Here is a 19,370-nt window from a genome sequence, read left to right as displayed (position 1 = left end):
ATCTCCTGAGCCACAGCCACACTTTAATGTAATTTCCCAAAATATTTGATGTCAATTATTCTTACCTGTGTTCAATTTTTGTATTTTCTATATTTATACTGTATATTCATTTGAACAAAAAGATATAGACATGTATTTAAATGTTTTCAATATCTCTGGTGATAGGGACAAGGCACCAGGACAGAGGGAGTGTGATTACTCCATTGATAACATCAATAAGTGTATCCGGGACATTGAGCAAGCTTCCCTGGCTGCTGTTGGACAGAACCTGCCCTGCAGAGATGATATCTCCATGGAAGTGAGTTCAAGGACCCCATCAGCTCTATCTTGTCCGAGACAAAGACCTTAATGGGATCTGTACTCTTTCTGTTGTGACTTATACTGTAATTCTCTACCATTGTAACTCACTAGGCGCTCCAGGAGCAGCTGACATCCTCTGTGCAGGAGATTGGGCATCTGATTGATCCTGTCTCCACCACAGCCCGAGGCGAAGCTGCCCAACTAGGACACAAGGTGCCCGGTCTGATCATATATCCCTTCATCCACTCTGGATTTAGATAGAAAACCCCCGTTCTGTCTGATCTATCTTGTGATTCAATCCTTCCTCAGACAGTTCTCTTTAAACTCCTTCTCCTAGGTGACTCAGCTGGCCAGTTACTTTGATCCACTCATCATGGCGTCGGTGGGGCTCGCCTCCAAGCTCCATGACCACCAGCAGCAGATGAACATCCTGGACCAGACCAAGACCCTGTCGGAGTCGGCCTTGCAGATGCTCTACGCTGCTAAGGAAGGCGGGGGAAATCCAAAGGTACCTAGAAGCCACATAGTTGGGTTTATCAATTCAAAGCCATCAGATCGTTATATCTGTGACCTGTTTGGAAAGAGATTCTTCTGTGATTTACATTTTATTTTGCATTTAAATTCGTCATGACTTCACTGTTTGCTTATGACAATAATACACAGATGTGTCACAAGACACAAAAGGATCTCACTGTTTTTTACGGCAGCTTTCCACATCGGTTACAATTGATTGTAAGATGTTTATGGCCAGTCTGTCCTATTTTAAGAACTCGTTCTAAGAACCCCTAGAAGAGATTTCTTCAAATTTGGTTTAAAGGTTCAGTTGGACTCAAAGATGAACTGATTCGATTTTGGTAGTGAAAAGGTCAAAAGGTAAAATGTCAAGTTCATGTTCTTGTGAAGCCCCAAAGGAAATTTTGTTACATCTGGTGCAAATGTTCACTTGAACTCAGAAATAAACTGTTCATAATTTGGAGGTCAAAGGTTCAGTTCACGGTTACTTTGCAAATCCTTTTTTTACCTTGTGAACATGTTATCTTAAGAACACCTCGAGAGAATCCTGTCAAATTTGGCACATATGTTGTCTTAGACTCACGGAGGATCTCGTTAAATTTTGGTGGTTAAATGTCAAAAATCCCAGTGGCCTCACCATGTATATGATATGTCAAATCAGCCTTTAGGGAATTTCTTATTTCCTATTATTTACCAGTTGTCGCTGAAAGATGACCTCATTAGATCCGGGGGTCAAAGGTCACGGTGACTATATATATTGTGAATGTAATCTGTCAGGAACACCTGGAGGGACTGAACCCGCTCTGGTTGTCATCATTTGTCAGTATATGATAAAATGATTGACTACTCTGTACAATTATTTGATTTTTCTTAATAGTGAGTGTGTAGCTACATTCTGATATACTATATATTACTCTTTTATAACACATGGACTTTATTCAATTTAGACCGTAAAATTATTTGAAAATACAGTAGCACAAAACTGACCGAGGATGCAGCCTGGTGAAGTGTCCTCTAGTGAGACGCTGAGTAACAGCTCTAAGGACACGGCACTAGCACTGATAAATTTCATTCTGTCTAAACCGAGACAGTGTCACGGAACCGTTAATCAGCCAACTGTGTCCCCAGGCGTCCCACACCCACGATGCCATCTCTGAAGCATCCCAGCTGATGAAGGAGGCGGTGGACGACATCATGGTGACATTGAACGAGGCAGCCAGTGAGGGGGGCTTTGTGGGGGGCATGGTGGAGTCCATCGCCGAGTCCATGGGCCGGGTGAGTGTGTCTGTGCGTGGATTTTCATAGAGAATGCAGATTAACTATGTGTGATGTCTGCTCAGGTGGTTTATATGGATTTCGGGTTGACACATATTCCCTGTCTCATCTGTCTGAAGACAAAATGAGCGTTCCCTGTGAAGGGGATTTCACAGCGGGGGGGCTGCGATTGTGTCCTTTTCAATGACTCTCATTAGTCCAGGAGATGACAAGTTTCAAATCCATAGTGGACTGATGATGTTAGCTGTCACGTATCCTGCTGGTGAACATGTCAATGTCTTGACAGTGCAGTGAATAATAGACAGTCTCAGACATATATATTTAGCTCATTGTTATTGTATCGACTCTTCTCTTTGTATTTTATCCTCAATTTAAACATAGGCAGGCGACCATTGTAAAATAAATATATTTTTGATTCAGGGCAGATTATTTTCAAGATTAAAGCATAATAAAACATTATTAACATTTTCATCAACAGATGTGATATTTGAAAAATATTACTGGGCACCATCCTGGCATCAGGGACCAGAACCAAACTGCTTATGAACAAATACATGATCATTACCAAGAATAATATTCTACAATAATTAATATAAATTAAATTGTTACATATTACTTCTGTCATCCCACTACGAGTGTGTGTGTGTGTGTGTGTGTGTGTGTGTGTGTGTGTGTGTGTGTGTGTGTGTGTGTGTGTGTGTGTGTGTGTGTGTGTGTGTTTGAGCCCGCGTGTGTGTAGGTGAGAATGTGGACCGACAACTGTTACATGCAAAATGTATCTTAAACCAGTACTAAATGTTTGCTCTTCACAGCTGGATGAAGGAACACCACCTGAACCTGAAGGATCCTTTGTGGACTACCAGACCACCATGGTGAAGTTCTCCAAGGCCATCGCCATCACTGCACAGGAGATGGTGAGTGAGCCGGGGATATCTACACTCGACTCCGTTACTGCTTTCCATTACTGTCCCAATCTACTACGATGACAATATGTGTGAGTGATAGAAGATAAGCATTAACCTGAGTCCTCTGATGATGTATGTTCTCTCTGTGGCCAGATGACAAAGTCATTGACCTGCCCTGAGGAGCTCGGTGGCCTTGCCTCTCAGGCGACAGTGGACTATGCACAGCTAGCACACCAAGGACGTCTTGCTGCAGCTACTGCAGAGCCGGAGGAGGTGAGAAGCCGTGTTTTCTGTCCTTATATGCTCGTAAAAATTTAACAGATTACTAAGGTAAAGCGATGTATGGAAAAATTGCACTTATAATCGCACAGCTCTTATAAATATCTTGTATATAACAGGCTGCTAGAAACCCTGCTGGTTACCATAGCGACATTGTCCTTCTACAAAAGCCTATAGCGATGCTCATAATCAAGCACCACCCACCCGTGAATCTCAATCTGGAAGTTAAAAGTGTAGTGCCAGCATTCCCGCTCTTAGGGTGCTTGACATCATTTTCATCCACTCGCTGGATAAGAGACGTACCAGTGGGGGGGCGTGACTGTGATCGTGTAGTACGCTGAGAGTGCACAAATGAGACGATCGGATGTGGTCTAAGTCAATGCTCGGTTATGCTTTGCAGGTTGGTTTCCAGATAAGGTCACGAGTGCAAGAGCTGGGCCATGGCTGCATCTACCTGGTTCAGAAGGCTGGGGCCTTGCAGCTCAGCCCCACGGACAGCTTCTCCAAGAGGGAGCTCATCGAGTGCGCCCGCGCCGTCACAGAGAAGGTGAGCCATGTGGATGGGGATTGGTACGGCATCATTATCTCATGCAGGAGGAAGATGTGTTTTTTTTTTTTTTATCTTGCCTTTTTTTAGGGAAGTCTATTTTTACTGTCATAATTTGCAATCTTGGCTGTTTGAAGTTTGGCAGCTGCATCAACTCAGAATTTGCATTTTAATGAAATATATTTCATGCATTTCATTTCATTGCCAGTGCCACGGCTGTATATACAGTAAATCCCTATTTAAATAATGTGATAGAGAATTTGTAAGTGTGTGCAAGATTTAGGAAAGTGTAGCCTATATTGGAGCAGTCAGAAAAGCGTTGTACTTTACTTATTATTCATTATTTTTTACTGTAAAACTGCAGCCTTAATTTAGTAGTGTAATCAGAATATAAGTTAAATGTGGTTTTAGGTGATAACAACCCGTGCTTTACTTTATTAATGTTCCAGTCATGAGACAATTTTCTCCTGACCAGCCTCAAACTGTGCATTTAATAATACTAGCATCTCCCTGTTTTGACCCTGGTAGCATTTAGCCAGTGTTGCTTACATGTTAGAATTTCTCTCCGCTCTGAGGCTTTAATTTGATTCAGGGCTCATGTGAAGATTCTGAATCTGTGGTCTCATGTTTGCTGACATTTGAAGATTGTTCCTCTGAGGGCCTTCTGTTTGTTTATGAGAGATGGTCAGACACCAGTCTTCCAGGGAGTTATGTGTTTTGCAGACTGAGGCCCATTGAGTTAATGTGATTTTGCATCAGACTCTGATGTAACGAAGGCTTGACCCTGCTCTCATGTCGAGTCCGAGCCTCCGGCTTTAATCCGGCTCGTCCAGATGTTTCACTCCCAACGTTTTCAGCCCAACTTACCTGCTCTGTTAGGGCTCCACCAGCATTTATCTTTTTCATTTTAAAAGAAATTCCATTGGAATCATTCAACACTTGCAACAAACCGGTGTAATTTATACCTGGTCTGAACACAATATGTTTGAAGGACCTTCTCTGCATATCTAATGTCATGCTTCACATGTTCCAGGTGTCCTTGGTGCTGTCAGCACTGCAGGCGGGGAACAAAGGCACCCAGGCCTGCATCACTGCAGCCTGTGCTGTTTCTGGCATCATCGCTGACCTGGACACCACCATCATGTTTGCCTCAGCTGGAACACTGAGCCCTGAGAATGAAGAGTCCTTTGCCGACCACAGGTGTGATGACTTTGACTCAAACAAAGGAAGCAGAGCAAAACGTATATATATGCCAAATGAAAAGCTGTAATCGCCAAAAAGAGCAGCATTCAATGGTGTTAGATACGGGCCATAAATTAATTGGTAAGATTAGCGACATGATGTATGTTTTATTTATCATTCGTCATCTTATTGTGTTTATGTTGCTATGACGACATCATTATGAGATGGCATTATTACAATATGAAAAGTTAGCGATGCCTTATTGAGGTAAGGACCGAGTGCACGCAGGGAATCCATTGCCACACTCCTGCTCTTCATCATTTTCATGCGATGACTCACTTAGAGGAAGTACAGTTTTCCTCATAAGCAGAATACTGAGATACATTTCACATAATGAATGAATGCCCATAATAAACACCTTGATTGGATCAGAAAAAAAAACACAACAGCTTCCTATCATGTTGCTGGAGCTTGAGTGCGACTGTGTAGCAGCTTAAGAAACAATGTGTACCCGGTGCCGTCCCTCAGGGAGAACATCTTGAAGACGGCCAAGGCGCTGGTGGAGGACACCAAGCTGCTGGTGGCTGGAGCCGCATCCAGCCCGGAGAGACTGGCCCAGGCCGCCCAGTCCTCAGCCAAGACCATTACCCAGCTCACTGAGGTGGTCAAACTGGGAGCGACCAGCATGGGCTCTGAGGATCCTGAGACACAGGTGATGTAAAACCAAAACACATTTAGACTGAAGAGCGTCTGATACAACCACAGATGCTTCAGCAATATGTCTTTGTAGGGATTTATTTCTAGTTAAAGATTAGAATTTTTAACAAAGCTCAGACATTACATTTTAATTCTGCTGTAGGGAGCTTTGTTGTCATTATTCCTTTCTCTTGTATCAGTAATTTACAGTGAATGACTTCTATCTACCTGTTCAGCCAGCATTATATCTTCTGTGTAATTGCAGTTTCATCTGATAAACCCTGTGCCTCTTCTTTTCCCTGTGTGTATATGCCTCTATCTCTGCCCCTCACTGAGTCTGAAGTATCATGACGAGGAGGGAGTGATAAGGGCTGCAGTGTTAAATCCTCTCCTCGGGGAGCAGCTGATAAACCTATACTCTGACCATTGTGTTGTATTGATTCCAGCTCTATCTCCCCGCAGGTGGTTCTGATAAATGCCGTGCGCGACGTGGCCAAAGCTCTGGCGGAACTCATCGGTGCCACCAAATGTGCCGCCGGCAAGCCAGCCGACGACCCGTCCATGTATCAGCTGAAGAGCGCCGCCAAGGTAAAAGAACGCACTGCTCAAACAAAATTCTTTCATATCTTGATCAGCTGCTTATGGATCTCACTGATGCCATCTCCAGTTTGTTGTCCAGTTAATACTTTTTAACGGAGACATTCCACAAACACTGTCTTTTCATTAGAGCTGTGTTTAGTCTCACATATGTGGAAGCAACAATGTGCGTTCAAGGAGGATATTAACGTTCTTATCAGGGTGTGTATTTTATTTGCTTTATCTTTGTGTGGGACTGGACTTATTACAAAGGGGTACATTTTGCATTGTGTGTGTGTGTGTGTGTGTGTGTGTGTGTGTGTGCGTGCCTATATGTATGTGGTCCAGGTACATTACTCATGTTATGACGACCTGGACCTGTTTACACGGTTAAATTATGGGGATTTGTCTCCCTTATGGGGACAAAAAGCAACTTCCCATAATGTACAACTTAAATATATATATATCAATATAAAGATGAAAACATGTTTTAAGGTTAAGGTAAGGTTATGTTATGTCAAGGTTATGGTTCGACAAAGTAGTGGTTATGGTTATAGTCCTGAAAACTTTCTCAGTTTATTTATTTTACTCAAGTTTCTCATGTTTTCTCATCCAAATGGAATTAGGGCCACCCATGACCCCGGCCATGTTGACAGATTGTTTCTGTTCTTCCAACATATGGTGACCTTCGGGGCGACCCTCTCAGACTCCTGCTGATCATGTTGCACAAATTCCAAACCATGTAATATTCACTTTGCTGAATGCAGCCTGGACAGAACAGATTGTGTGAAATTTAAATTGTATTTTTTATAATTCCCTGCGTCAGTGAATCAAATGTATCACCAGCACTAAATCAGCCTCTTTTAATTCTGAAATAAACCCCTTGTCTTTCTTCAGCGGCTGATTGTTTAATTTCGATTTGATGAGCATCCTTAACACATGTAGCCATTATTCACTCTAACAGAATCAGTGAAGGAGGAGACAGAAATTAGTTTGCAATATAAAGCTTTGCAGCCGCAGAGAAAGAGCTCCACCTCCTGGTCTGACTGCCAGGCTCATTATTACTTTGTTTCTCAGGTCATGGTGACCAACGTGACGTCTCTTCTGAAAACAGTGAAGGCAGTGGAGGATGAAGCCACTCGCGGGACGAGGGCACTGGAGGCCACCATCGAGTGCATCAAGCAGGAGCTGACGGTGAGAGGGCCTGACAGGCCAACCCACTTCTTCTGTGGTCAACTGGGAGATGAACCATAACCTCAAACTCTCAAAGCCGGCTCCAAGAGGGTCAGGGATATCTGTTTCTATTTCTCTGAGATGTTCTGTACTTTCCTCCCTCTGTTGTCAGTCCAGCTTCTTTCTTCCTCCTTCCTCACAGCCCCTGCAGGGTTCTCACAGCTCTTGTTAGGGTCTTGGTGGTAGAAAAAGGCAGAGTGAGAAAGGAAAAATATTTTAAGTGTTTTTTGGGGGAATTTACTGCTCCTGCTTATCGGAGGACCTCCAGCTGGAGAGGAGGCTTTGCCAAGAGCCGAAGCCAAATTCACAGTCTAATTTTCTGGTTATACTCCTGCCCATTTTAGGATTTTCTCTTTGCACTTTCTGAAGTTAAACAGCATCAGTGTGCACCTCAGTTCTTATAAGACAATGTTCAAATCTGTATTTACATGTCCAAGCTTCGTCCATGCCTGCTCCCAACCTGTGTCTTTGCTTCATCGTCCCGGCAGGTGTTCCAGTCCAGGGAAGTCCCAGACAAGTCCACCACACCCGAGGTGTTCACCCGCATGACGAAGGGCATCACCATAGCGACGGCCAAGGCAGTGGCTGCGGGGAACTCTGCCCAGCAGGAGGACGTTATCGCCACTGCCAACCTGAGCCGAAAAGCCATCTCCGATATGCTGACTACGTGCAAGGTGCTAATCCACTCCGCCCCTGCCAGAACTAGGCCTCATGCAGGCAGCGTCTAGGCTGCCAGGGAACACATGAGCCCGGCCTGCTGAGAGCAAGTAGGACACGAGAGTCCAGTCCACTGCTCTCGCTGAGAATGACTCAGTAGCTTTCTCAATGTTGTGCACTGTAGCATCAGTCGTGTCCTTCAGCAACTGCAGAACGGTTGAAACAGAGGGGACCAGATCATCATAGGCTGTGCTTTTTTTAAACCACAGCATTATAATCACATCATTAGAGATTTTATTACCTTTTTATTTGATCTATATTTGGCCCTAGTTACATCTGCACTGATATAATAATGTGAAGATTTTCCAAATCTTGTGTAGCGCATTTTTACTTTGATATCAAGACCTGTGTTGAATCCTAATATTCCACTGGGAACAATGTTTCTCTGCTTTTCTTGTATTTATCGTACCACATTGTTTTCTCACCCTTCCAGCAAGCAGCGTTCCACCAAGAAGTCAGCGAGGAACTGAGGAGCAGGGCCCTGCAGTACGGATCTGAGTGCACCAGCGGATACATCAACCTTCTGGAGCAAGTGCTGCAGGTTAGAATGAAACACTCGTAATAAATAAATAATGGAAGTGGCTTGTGCATGTGTGCATTCGTATGTCTCCAGCTATGTATAGGTGGTTTCTGGCCCTCACTGTCACAGGTCTTTTCTCAGAGATGATATCCTGTGATGCTTGTCAATTCTTTCCTGGCTTCCTGTCGCTCAAACTCTGCATTTAAGTGTAAAGTCACTTTAACCTGATAACAGAAAGTCGGACTCATGAATGACTACAAGGAAGGACAGGACTAAAATGATTTTCTCTGTTTGCAGTCTGCCTGCATATACATCATTTCTACATTATTTAATTTCTGAGCACCTCATTGTATAAGACATTCTTTCGTTCAACATAAGGTTTATAAAAGCAATATGTTTTACTTATGGTTTAATATAAAGAAAGAGTCAAAAGTAAACTAGATTCTGAAGAGACCAAAAAACAAATGTATCTATGCCACACTAATTGATTTACTTAGGGAGTGAATAATTGTCAGGTCAGGTAATTTATTAATAGTTGCAGTTATAAGTGCTTCAGAGTTTCTCATAATGACTGACTAATTGTTTTTTATTCGAGTGAGCCTTTCACAGACATATCAGTTTCCGTATTTATATTTGCAGACCTGCTAATATGAAAAATCATTTTGTAGAATAAACAGAAAAAAGCAATAAAATCTTTTGGGTGTTGGAAATATGTCTTCCGGGTAAATTGTCCATAACATGTTTTAGTTTATTATAATTATTTTAATTAATGTTATGGGTGTTTACAATGATCAATACAGTGTTAATACAAATGTTTGCTATGCCAATAAAATGGGTATTTATGTTTATTTGCTTAGTTCCTATATATTTGATTGTATTTATTTTTATTTATAGTTATGTATTATAAAGTTTACGCTCAAATTGTAAAATATCAATCTTTGATAACAACATTTTAGGAATTATTGCAAATATTTGTAATATATACATTGGCCTATATACTATTATCAGAAATGTTCTACTTCCTAAAATATCAATATTCCAAAAATCCATACCGGTCAGGCTCTAAATGTAATGTATGATTAAGATTCGTTTGAAAGATGGCAGAACAGATACAGATGTTTTTAATGTCAGCCATCACCTTCACTTTCCAATTCATCTTTGTGTGTGCACGTGTGTGTGTGTGTCTGTTGGGCCCTCGTGTTGTCAGGTGCTGCAGAAGCCCACACCGGAGCAGAAACAGCAGCTGGCCCTGCACTCCAAACACGTGGCAGCGTGTGTGACCGAGCTCGTCCAGACAGCAGAGGCCATGAAAGGTGAGGCCCCAAACACACAAAAACACACAAACACACACACACACTGCAGATGTCACTCACTCTTACATAGCACACACAAACAAGAGTTTGGGTTGACAAGAAAGTAAGTTGTCTATGACCCCGTTCTCAGCGATGTCAGGATTTTATGGCCCATTTAACACACATGAAACTTGTGTATATTTATCATTCAAAGTGTTGGGTACTCCGTGAAATGTTATTTTATTCAGAGTCATGAATTTTACAGAGGCTCCTGTGCTTTCCAAAGCAGCAGCTTTTTAATTTTGAAATGACTCTGCGACAGTGAACGCTGCTGCTGTGTAAAACTGGAAGAACTGAGATTGCAGCATAGAGCGAGTCGAAAAATCAATCAATCAATCAAATTGTATTTGTATAGCCCATATTCACAAAACCACAATTCTTCTCATAGGGCTTTAACATGGTGTGACATCCTCTGTCCTTAACCCTCAGCAAGAGTAAGGAAAAACTACTAAAAACCCTTTTAACAGGGTAAAAATACGTGGAAAACTCAGAGAGACACATGTGAGGGATCCCTCTCCCAGGACGGACAGAAGTGCAATAGATGTCAAGTGTAGGAAAACATCATCAAGATTAAAGGTTTTAGCAGCAATGATGAGGGTAAACATTTTAAAGGATAACTTCAATACTATATGTCAAGCAGTCCTGCTGCAATCATAGTCTATGGTCATCAGCCAGCAAGATCATGATCCACCATCAAGATGGGATCCACTATAGTCCACAGTCATTGTCCACTGCCACTGTCCACTGTCCAAATAAGGGGATTCCCATTAGGAGCCAGCCCAGTTTGAAACAACCTGAATAAAAAATAAATTACTGAATGTTGGAGATTAGTCAGAGGAGGCCTAATCCATTAGTGCATGAATAACATGACTGTGTTAGTGAGTCAAACCTGTCTCCATCCTTAATAAAGGTCAGGAGAATCACTTTGCAATATTGAAATGTTACCGCAGAGCGATTGCCCTGCAAATTGTCCTAAATGAAGCTGTGTGTGATTGTTATGACACAAACACACTCCACTGCTCCCTCCAGAAACTGCACTGCCACATGTGACAGGGGTAATAGATTGTGTTTGGGTGAGAATTAGATTTCAGTGTTCAGCCTGAGACCCAGTGGGGCTATCCACTTCACCTCCCTAATGTCCCATGTGTTCTCTCTCTCTCTCTCTCTCTCTCCTCTCTCTCCCCCCATGCTCTTTTCTTGCTGCCTCAGATGGAGGTAAGTGGGATATAGTGTGTTTCGTTCCCTCAGATCACCTTTCATAGAGCCACAATGAGGGAGGGAGGGGGTGGTTTAGGGGAATAGATGAAGGCTTTGAGGGGTGGGGGGGTTATAGAACAGATTTCCCCAGAGCTTGACGTAATCTATGAAAACATCGTTCCATCTGCTTTACCAAGCTGTTCCCAAACGGCCCCGTTTTATAGGTGCTTAAAACCGTATAAAAAGACAATGATCCATCAAATGTGCACGTCTTCCAACTTCTGAGTTTATTTTGTTTACCTTTGAGACATTAGACTTTAAATAGTTTCTTTGAGCTCATGAGCTCTGATGCTGTTGAAGGAAGTTGAGACTTAACATCTGTGTGATGTCTGGATCTGTGTATGAGAAACGAACATCTGGTTGAAGTTGAATGTTGACCCCTTGTAAGCGGATAAAAACTGACCTGTATAGACGAGCATTTCTACTTTTTGTATTTTATAGTTTTCCATTTTGTCATCTTATTGTCGTATAGTTGTACTTTTCTGTTTTGTTCTATCGCATTGCTGAGTTATGAGCTTTATATTTTATTTTGGGAAGAACCTTGTTACTCTGGTTTTGAAATTCGCAATTGAAATAACGTTTTTTATTATCATTCATATTACATCATCTTGCAAAATGAAGTGAAAATGTTCTCAGCAGAATTGTCCTCCTGCAGGAGATAAACACACTGTAACCAGCCTCTGGGCGTGTGCGCTTCCCTTCTTTCAGGATCAGAGTGCGTGGACCCCGAGGACCCCACTGTCATCGCTGAGACCGAGCTCCTCGGAGCGGCGGCGTCCATTGAAGCCGCCGCCAAGAAACTGGAGCAGCTGAAACCGAGGGCCAAGCCCAAGGTATGAGTGCCCCTCTCTCGCTCCTTTTCCACCCACACAAACGCACACGCAGCTTGTTGCCATTAGTCAGCAGGGGACAGTGCATCGGGGCAAAGGCAGCGAAAAGGTGACTCCGACTTTGAAGTGCAGTCGTCTTTTTCAGTGACTGAGCTGCAATTTGATCATCATAAAAGGAGAAACACAAAATATGTCTTTGTTACACAAACACACACACACACACACACACACACACACACACACACACACACTGTGTTGAGTCAGACAGCCGGTCCGGTGGGTGAGCAAACATGAAATGCTCGGAAAACTTTCTTCAAACGCACTTTCGGACATTATTTGGAGTTGCGTTGCCAGGAGACACAATTGCACTGCTGGGTCCTCGAGCTTGTGTTGGAATGAGTTCAAATGTGTAATGAACTGTTGTGACCTTTTTTCTCAAAAAGAGAGAACTTACTTCCTTTGTTTTACAGCAGTGTTCCTCATTTCGACGCTCAGGGAGACTTTTTCATGCTGTTGTTCATTTCCTGAAAGACAAAAAAACTTTACAGAATGATGAAAATAAAGGGATAAAGATAGGGAAATCTATTTGACATTGTTCTATATGTAATATGGGATTGTGTTTGTGATTTGTGCTCTTGCATGATGATTGTGTTGTTTATCCGGAGACTGAATATAGTTAGATCCTGGTGCTGTTCCCTGTGTGTCCCCCTTTTCTATTCCTCCTCCTGTACACAGTGAATGCCAGTTCCACCCTCCGCCCGTGTGACTGCATATTTAGGTTACCCCAGTTTTAATAATGACCATATAATGCTCTGTCTCAGACTATAATCCCACAGCTACAGACTGCATTTAATAGAAGGGGATTAGTGAGTGAAAGGCTTTTCCTCTTTTAGATGTCAGTGTCTCCCTCTAGTGATCTAATAGGAATCAACTCAACTATTTAGAGGAGGACACCACTGAACCTTACCACTTCTTTTTTTCAGTTACGCTTTCATATACGACTATGCCTCAATAAAACCCAATCCAAATGTGTCCTCTCTGAATCAATTTTATGTTCGGATGCAGAAGAAGAAATAACCAGAATGGCACCAGAGTGTAGAGCCCTACAGTCTCCTTATGAACCCACATTTACATTCACCAGATCCAGATTTTTATTTGGATATGCATCAAATTTCACACACTCTTAACAATCAGTCCCCTTAACACGCCTGCTTATTTTCGAGATCCATGATTTACTTTGTGAGAAATTAAGGAGCAAGTTTATAAATCATGCCTCAAAATCCTGGATCTGCCCCCTGATCAGAATCCACACAAAACATATTATGGGATCTTCCCTGACCTCTACACCATTTATTGTGCGGAATCATTCATCATAAAATTTGCTTTTTAAAGGGTCTTATACAAGTTCTGCAGTCTCCAAAATATACACTCATAAAGAACCACATATATGATTTTAATTTAATTCAAAATCTATTAGTTTAATGGAGTAATACTAATAGTTATTTGAAGTATAAAGCTGCCATGTAATCTATGCTCACATCAAATTTACATGACTTTATCTCAAACAGTTTGGTTTCTCCTCCTTCCTTCTCTTTACTCCCTCTCCTCTCTCCATCTTCATCCCTCCCACCCTGCACTGGTGTGGGCAGGACTCTCCTACCCCCCCGGCATGCTTCCCTGCCCCCCCTCCCCCCTCTCTGAGCCGTTGTAGACCTGGAAGCCTTCTCTGCAGGGCTCTGTCTGATATGTTTGATATATTAGGTTGTTATTCAGTCCAACTATATATCAAACATATTCCTACAGTGTCCCGCCCTGTCTCCAGCCACGTGTGCCTTGAGTGTTTATGGAGGTCAGTCAGATGCTGGTGACTCCCCGAGGCAGAGACTGTCCCTGAACTGATATACTGTGATCTTCATTCTGGGTTTTAGTTCAGGTTTGGGAAAGATGGCGAGATGTCACTCTGATGTCACCGAGAAATGACCCAGCATGATTGTGCTCTGTGTGCAATTTAAACATCATGGGTTGCGCTCGGGGCCGTATAGCTACCAACAAGGACTCTGTTTGTTTTTATTCTGGGGATTTGGGGTTTTGAGGAGAGTAGGAGGGAGATTATATTCTGCAATTAAACATAAGCACTACGTGGATATTTCATGAGGTGATTAAAGCATTTTTATAATCGTAGTATGAAAACATTCTCTTATTTGTAGGCCAATAAATAAATCGAAAAACTAGAATGGCTCTCAGTAGAGTGCATACCTCCCTTATGAAACCATTTTTAATTTCATCTTTCATTTGGATTCCCTAAACATGCCTGATTCTTTTTTTATCGAGATCCATGAATTACTCTCCGGTGAAATCCATGAAAGTGTAAAAATTAAAAAGGCCCTGTCTCACAATATAAAAGAACCACGTCCTTCCACCATTTTGTGGTAATCCATCCAGGATATGTGGTTTTTGTGTAAATCTGCTAAATAACAAACAAAACAACGCAGACGAAAACATTACCCTCTTTGTTATGGTAATAAATATTTTCTGGGAATAAGAATGTTCAGCCCGATTTCCAAAAATGTAAGCAAATTGTTACAGGCAGAAATAATAATTGACTCTTTCTATGGCTTTAAGTCTTAAGTTGACGTGTGGTTTTCCTCCCAGCAGGCAGATGAGACGCTGGATTTTGAGGAGCAGATCCTAGAGGCTGCGAAGTCCATCGCTGCGGCAACTAGTGCTCTAGTTAAATCTGCATCGGCAGCACAGAGAGAACTGGTGGCACAAGGGAAGGTCAGTTTACACACCCACTCAGACAGATGAACATACTACTGTATATCTAATATTGAAATGCAATCACTTGTTCCTCTGACCCTTCCTCAGGTGGGATCCAATCTAGCTAATGCAGTGGATGATGGCCAGTGGTCACAAGGTCTCATATCCGCGGTAAGCGGCTGCGAAAAATTACTCGTATAAGGGTTTATACTTCCATTAGGCTAATTGGCCACTTTATCACATATTCTGTATATTGAGATGAGATGTTCTTCAAACGCTTACATTAAACACAGGCATAATATTCATTCTCTGATATACAGTAATAAACTTCACCCCCCCATAACATTTTTCACAAAATGCAGATCATTATCCAGATCCAAACAAAACTTCACTTTTTCATAGATATTAGATTTATTTCTCTGATCTCTGCATTTTTCCTTGAAAAATTAACAAACATCGGGAGAAACACTCCATCAGTTAACGTTGGAGTGTTAAACTCCTCTGAACTGCAATAACTCCACCAAACCAGCACCCTGGCATACCTACATATTTACACCAGCACCATAATAAGCATATTTGTATATTTGCACTACTGCACAAATTGAACTATTGTTATTTTATTTTTCTCCTCATCTGTAAAGATATATATTTAGATATATATATTTTATTTTCTATTTTAATTTTTGATATTCTATTCTATTCTATTTTATTGATATTCTATTTTATACTATTTCTATTTTTATTTTATTTTTTTGGTTGGAACTACTGAGCATTGCTTAAAGAGAGCCTGTGACCCAAGTATTTCATTGCCAGCGACTGCTTCATGTTATCTGTGTGCATTTGACAATAAAAATCTTGAATCTTGAACCTTAAAGAAAGTGAAAAAAACTAAATCCAGGATTTGCATCTAAATTTAATGGATTCTTCTTTCATGGTAATCCATCATCAGGTAGATTTTGTGTTATGCTGCAAACTAACAGACAAACGAACAAACCTCTTTTTGGAGGTAATGACTGTGATTTTCTTGGCTCACTGTAGGCTCGTTTGGTAGCGGCAGCCACCAGCAACCTGTGTGAGTCAGCTAACGCCTCGGTCCAGGGCCACGCCAGCGAGGAGAAGCTCATCTCTTCGGCCAAACAGGTGGCGGCCTCCACAGCTCAGCTGCTGGTGGCCTGCAAGGTGAAGGCGGACCAGGATTCTGAAGCCATGAGGAGACTTCAGGTAAAGCTAAAACCGAAAAGTGTTTATTTGTCCATGGAAACTGTGTGTGTTGTGTGCGTGCTAACTTCCAGACGATCTGTTTGAAGGCTGCTGGTAACGCCGTGAAGCGAGCCTCAGACAGCCTGGTGAAGGCGGCTCAGAAAGCAGCGTTTGACAAGACCGAAGATGACAGCGTGGTGGTGAAGACCAAATTCGTCGGAGGCATAGCTCAAGTGAGACAAAACCCTGAAAGATTTTCATGAGAGACCCGGAGGAAAGATCATCCCCATTGTGTGGTTTGCCCTTTTCACTGAACGTTTGCGGCTCTCGCTGATGTGCTGAAATGCCACTGTTGTTTTCCTGAGGTTGTGATGAGCTGCTGTGGGTAAAGGGCTCATCAGCTTCACTTCAAAGCTGTTTAGAAGGTTTGCCCGACACCCACAGCTGCAAAGCATCCTCTTTTAGCCGACTCTCAGCATCTTCCTGTTACAGCAGATAGCATGCTTCCTTTACATCTCTGTGAAAATCTGACAGTTATTGATGTGTCTGTTTTTTTTTTCACCAGAACTGCAGGGTGCTAGAGGAAGCTTTACTTTTCATCTTGATAGATTAAATTAGTTTCTCAGTCAGTGGTGAACCCCAGCTGGGCGTTATCTTGTCAGCTTCTCTATTTGACCAATGAGATTCACTGTCTCACTCATGTCTGATCGGTGTTGCACAAAGGGGAGATTTAGACACATTATCTCTTTAAAAACTGTCTGTGATAGACCACTATCTTTTTTTTAAATGACCAAAAAGGTAAAAGAAATATTATATTAGGTTTTTCAAAACATTAATACCTATCTTTTCCAACTTCCATCTGAAAACTGTTGGTAAAATAACATTTTGAGGATGTCTGTAATTCCTCTGCTGTTCGAAATAAGTAACAAAAAACCTTATACTTTGAAATCATGTCATTATTATCAGCTTTAAATATTGATTATTGTGTCCGCCCTAATTTTACATGCAAAGGCTTTTTGTGTCCTAACATGGAAGCAAATGCTCAATTTGAATTGAACAGTCAAGATCAGCTCTCTGTTTGTCCTTTAAAACCCTTTTAGTATCGGACTATGTATCAAAAGGGCTACAACTCCTACACTGCTATAGTAGAGAGTAAATGTACAGTAGAGTGCTGATATCCCATTTGAGCCCAACGGGACAAGTCGGGACTCTACTGCCCGGTCCAGGTTTTGAGACAAATATTTGTAAATGATATTTGGGTTTGGGTCGGTCACATTGGCTAGGTGAATCTTTATTTATCCAAAATAACCATATGTGTTGGAGTCAGAGCTACAGAAACTGAGCTGATTTTAACTGCGTCGGGCTCCGTGCGGGTTCAGACAGAAATATGTCCTCTAATCCTCAGTTCCATTCAAGTGAGTTGGAAATAGCTCTTTGGATCTGCTGTAAATCCCTTTAAAGCTGCAAGGGGGCAGTGTGAGCTCAAAGTTAGTGTTGGCTTTTGAAATTCAATGTGCTGGAGTCACTGCCAAAAAACCAAAGGTACATGTCCAAATACCTGGACATGTACCCAAAGACTATCCTCATAAGAAATGGGGTATTCGTATATTTTCAAATTTCACTTTAGATCCTAATCGATTTTAAAAAGTAAAGTCATTTGTCGTTTGGAGCTGTCCACAGGAGCGGGATTAGAACGAGCGAAAGCCACATTTCATGTCTTTTCTGCTCCCGCTCTCCTCAGATCATTGCGGCTCAGGAGGAGATGCTGAGGAAGGAGAGGGAGCTGGAGGAAGCCCGCAAGAAGCTGGCTCAGATCCGACAGCAGCAGTACAAGTTCCTGCCCAGCGAGCTGAGGGAGGACGAGAGCTGAGGGTCCGAGTGGGAGAGGACGTGCGCTGTATTGATGAAGATCTCGTCATAGGCTGATGTTGCCAATGTATCAATGGCTGCTTTACTCTCTTATAATCGAGGAATATACAGCACTTGAATCAGGCCTGTTGGGTGAGAACAACAAGTGCCTGTGCTCTGTAGTGTGTTTGTGTGTGTGTGTGTGTGTGGGGGGGGGGGGGGGGGTTTATGCGTATGTGTGTGTGTGTCAGCGTGTGTGTGTATTTGTCAGATAAAGACACTCAATAAGGAAAAAGTTGTTAATATGAGCAGGTTGAGAAAGTGTGATAAAGTTGTATGGTTAATGTGTCATTGCTTTGTGAGTGTTACTCCATCCTGAGCATTACTGACTGTTACAATCATGAATTTGAGATGTTATGAATGCAGAAATCCTCTATAATCTTTGAATGTTCTATAAGTGTTGAAGGTTCAGAGCAAATAGAAATGAACTGGTGACACCTCCAACCAACCTTAGGGTCCATGGCTTGTACTCCCAACATCCTATGTAAAAACATCCGAGGGTTAACAGAAAGCGGAGGGAGGAGTGACTCCTCGTTTCACCACTGCTTTGCATGCACCATAATGTCTATACATATCAATGAGGCTACTAACCAATAGAGTAGTTTAGAGTGGAAAGTCACTTGTATTTTGCTATTGAAAATGTGAAATTGCTAATCACCTGGAAAAATCATTTCAAATCAAGGATTCTGACCATCGGCCAACAATTGCTATAAAATATTTATTCTTGACAACATTTTCTAAGGACATATGTGACCAAATATGTCCTTATCCTGGTGTGAGTCGGGCTGCCTCATGTAGCCCCTCCCTCACCTACGCAGGGCTGTGTAAGGAAGATATATGTTTACATTGTGTGTCACGTCTGTTCCTGCTCGTCTTCGCGAATTAATCCCTCTCCCTGTAACACTGGCCAGATTTAGTTTGGGTGCCCGCTGTACTGCACACACACTCACACAAACATACACACACTCACATACAGCTATTTTCCCTGCTCGTCACCCCGCTGTTATAGCAACGGTATTTTCTCTTTGGACTGGCGGTCAAAAGCAATACAATGATTCTAGCAAGTTACTAACGAGGGTCTGTGCTGTCACTGGTTGGTCGATTGCATACGTGCAGCGATGTTTGGGTTGGCCCTCTTGAATGACACAAGAAATACATTTTTGCACTGATCATAAACTTACGCACTGAAGAAGGCAATTTAAAGCTTCCGTCACATACAAAGCAGAAGGAAGTTCTGATGGAGGAAACTGATCCAATAATTTCCTTCACTTTCGTATATTAACGTGTTATATATTGGAAATGTTACGCACTTCATCTCCT

At 42.1% G+C, this 19,370-nt stretch overlaps 1 protein-coding gene across 1 annotated transcript in view; it reads left to right on the top strand.

The window, feature by feature from the left end:
• tln2b (talin 2b) overlaps positions 1 to 18,207 on the top strand; it is an 86,058-nt gene extending 67,851 nt beyond the window's left edge. Inside the window, exons 38-57 of the mRNA XM_061076090.1 lie at positions 166 to 298; positions 412 to 513; positions 638 to 808; positions 1,942 to 2,088; positions 2,901 to 3,002; positions 3,147 to 3,266; positions 3,673 to 3,819; positions 4,853 to 5,019; positions 5,530 to 5,713; positions 6,160 to 6,285; positions 7,351 to 7,467; positions 7,995 to 8,180; positions 8,657 to 8,764; positions 9,951 to 10,056; positions 12,061 to 12,185; positions 14,835 to 14,960; positions 15,051 to 15,113; positions 15,981 to 16,163; positions 16,250 to 16,375; positions 17,884 to 18,207. Of these exons, the coding sequence (XP_060932073.1) occupies positions 166 to 298; positions 412 to 513; positions 638 to 808; positions 1,942 to 2,088; positions 2,901 to 3,002; positions 3,147 to 3,266; positions 3,673 to 3,819; positions 4,853 to 5,019; positions 5,530 to 5,713; positions 6,160 to 6,285; positions 7,351 to 7,467; positions 7,995 to 8,180; positions 8,657 to 8,764; positions 9,951 to 10,056; positions 12,061 to 12,185; positions 14,835 to 14,960; positions 15,051 to 15,113; positions 15,981 to 16,163; positions 16,250 to 16,375; positions 17,884 to 18,012 (2,668 nt within the window). The 3' untranslated portion in view covers positions 18,013 to 18,207. The remainder of the gene's footprint in view (positions 1 to 165; positions 299 to 411; positions 514 to 637; positions 809 to 1,941; positions 2,089 to 2,900; positions 3,003 to 3,146; positions 3,267 to 3,672; positions 3,820 to 4,852; positions 5,020 to 5,529; positions 5,714 to 6,159; positions 6,286 to 7,350; positions 7,468 to 7,994; positions 8,181 to 8,656; positions 8,765 to 9,950; positions 10,057 to 12,060; positions 12,186 to 14,834; positions 14,961 to 15,050; positions 15,114 to 15,980; positions 16,164 to 16,249; positions 16,376 to 17,883) is intronic.
• The last annotated feature ends 1,163 nt before the right edge of the window (positions 18,208 to 19,370 follow it).

This window comes from Limanda limanda, chromosome 8 (genome assembly GCF_963576545.1).
Source record: "Limanda limanda chromosome 8, fLimLim1.1, whole genome shotgun sequence".
Lineage (NCBI taxonomy): Eukaryota > Metazoa > Chordata > Actinopteri > Pleuronectiformes > Pleuronectidae > Limanda > Limanda limanda.
Note: the sequence above shows the minus strand (reverse complement) of the source record. Positions and strands in the feature narration are given on the sequence as shown.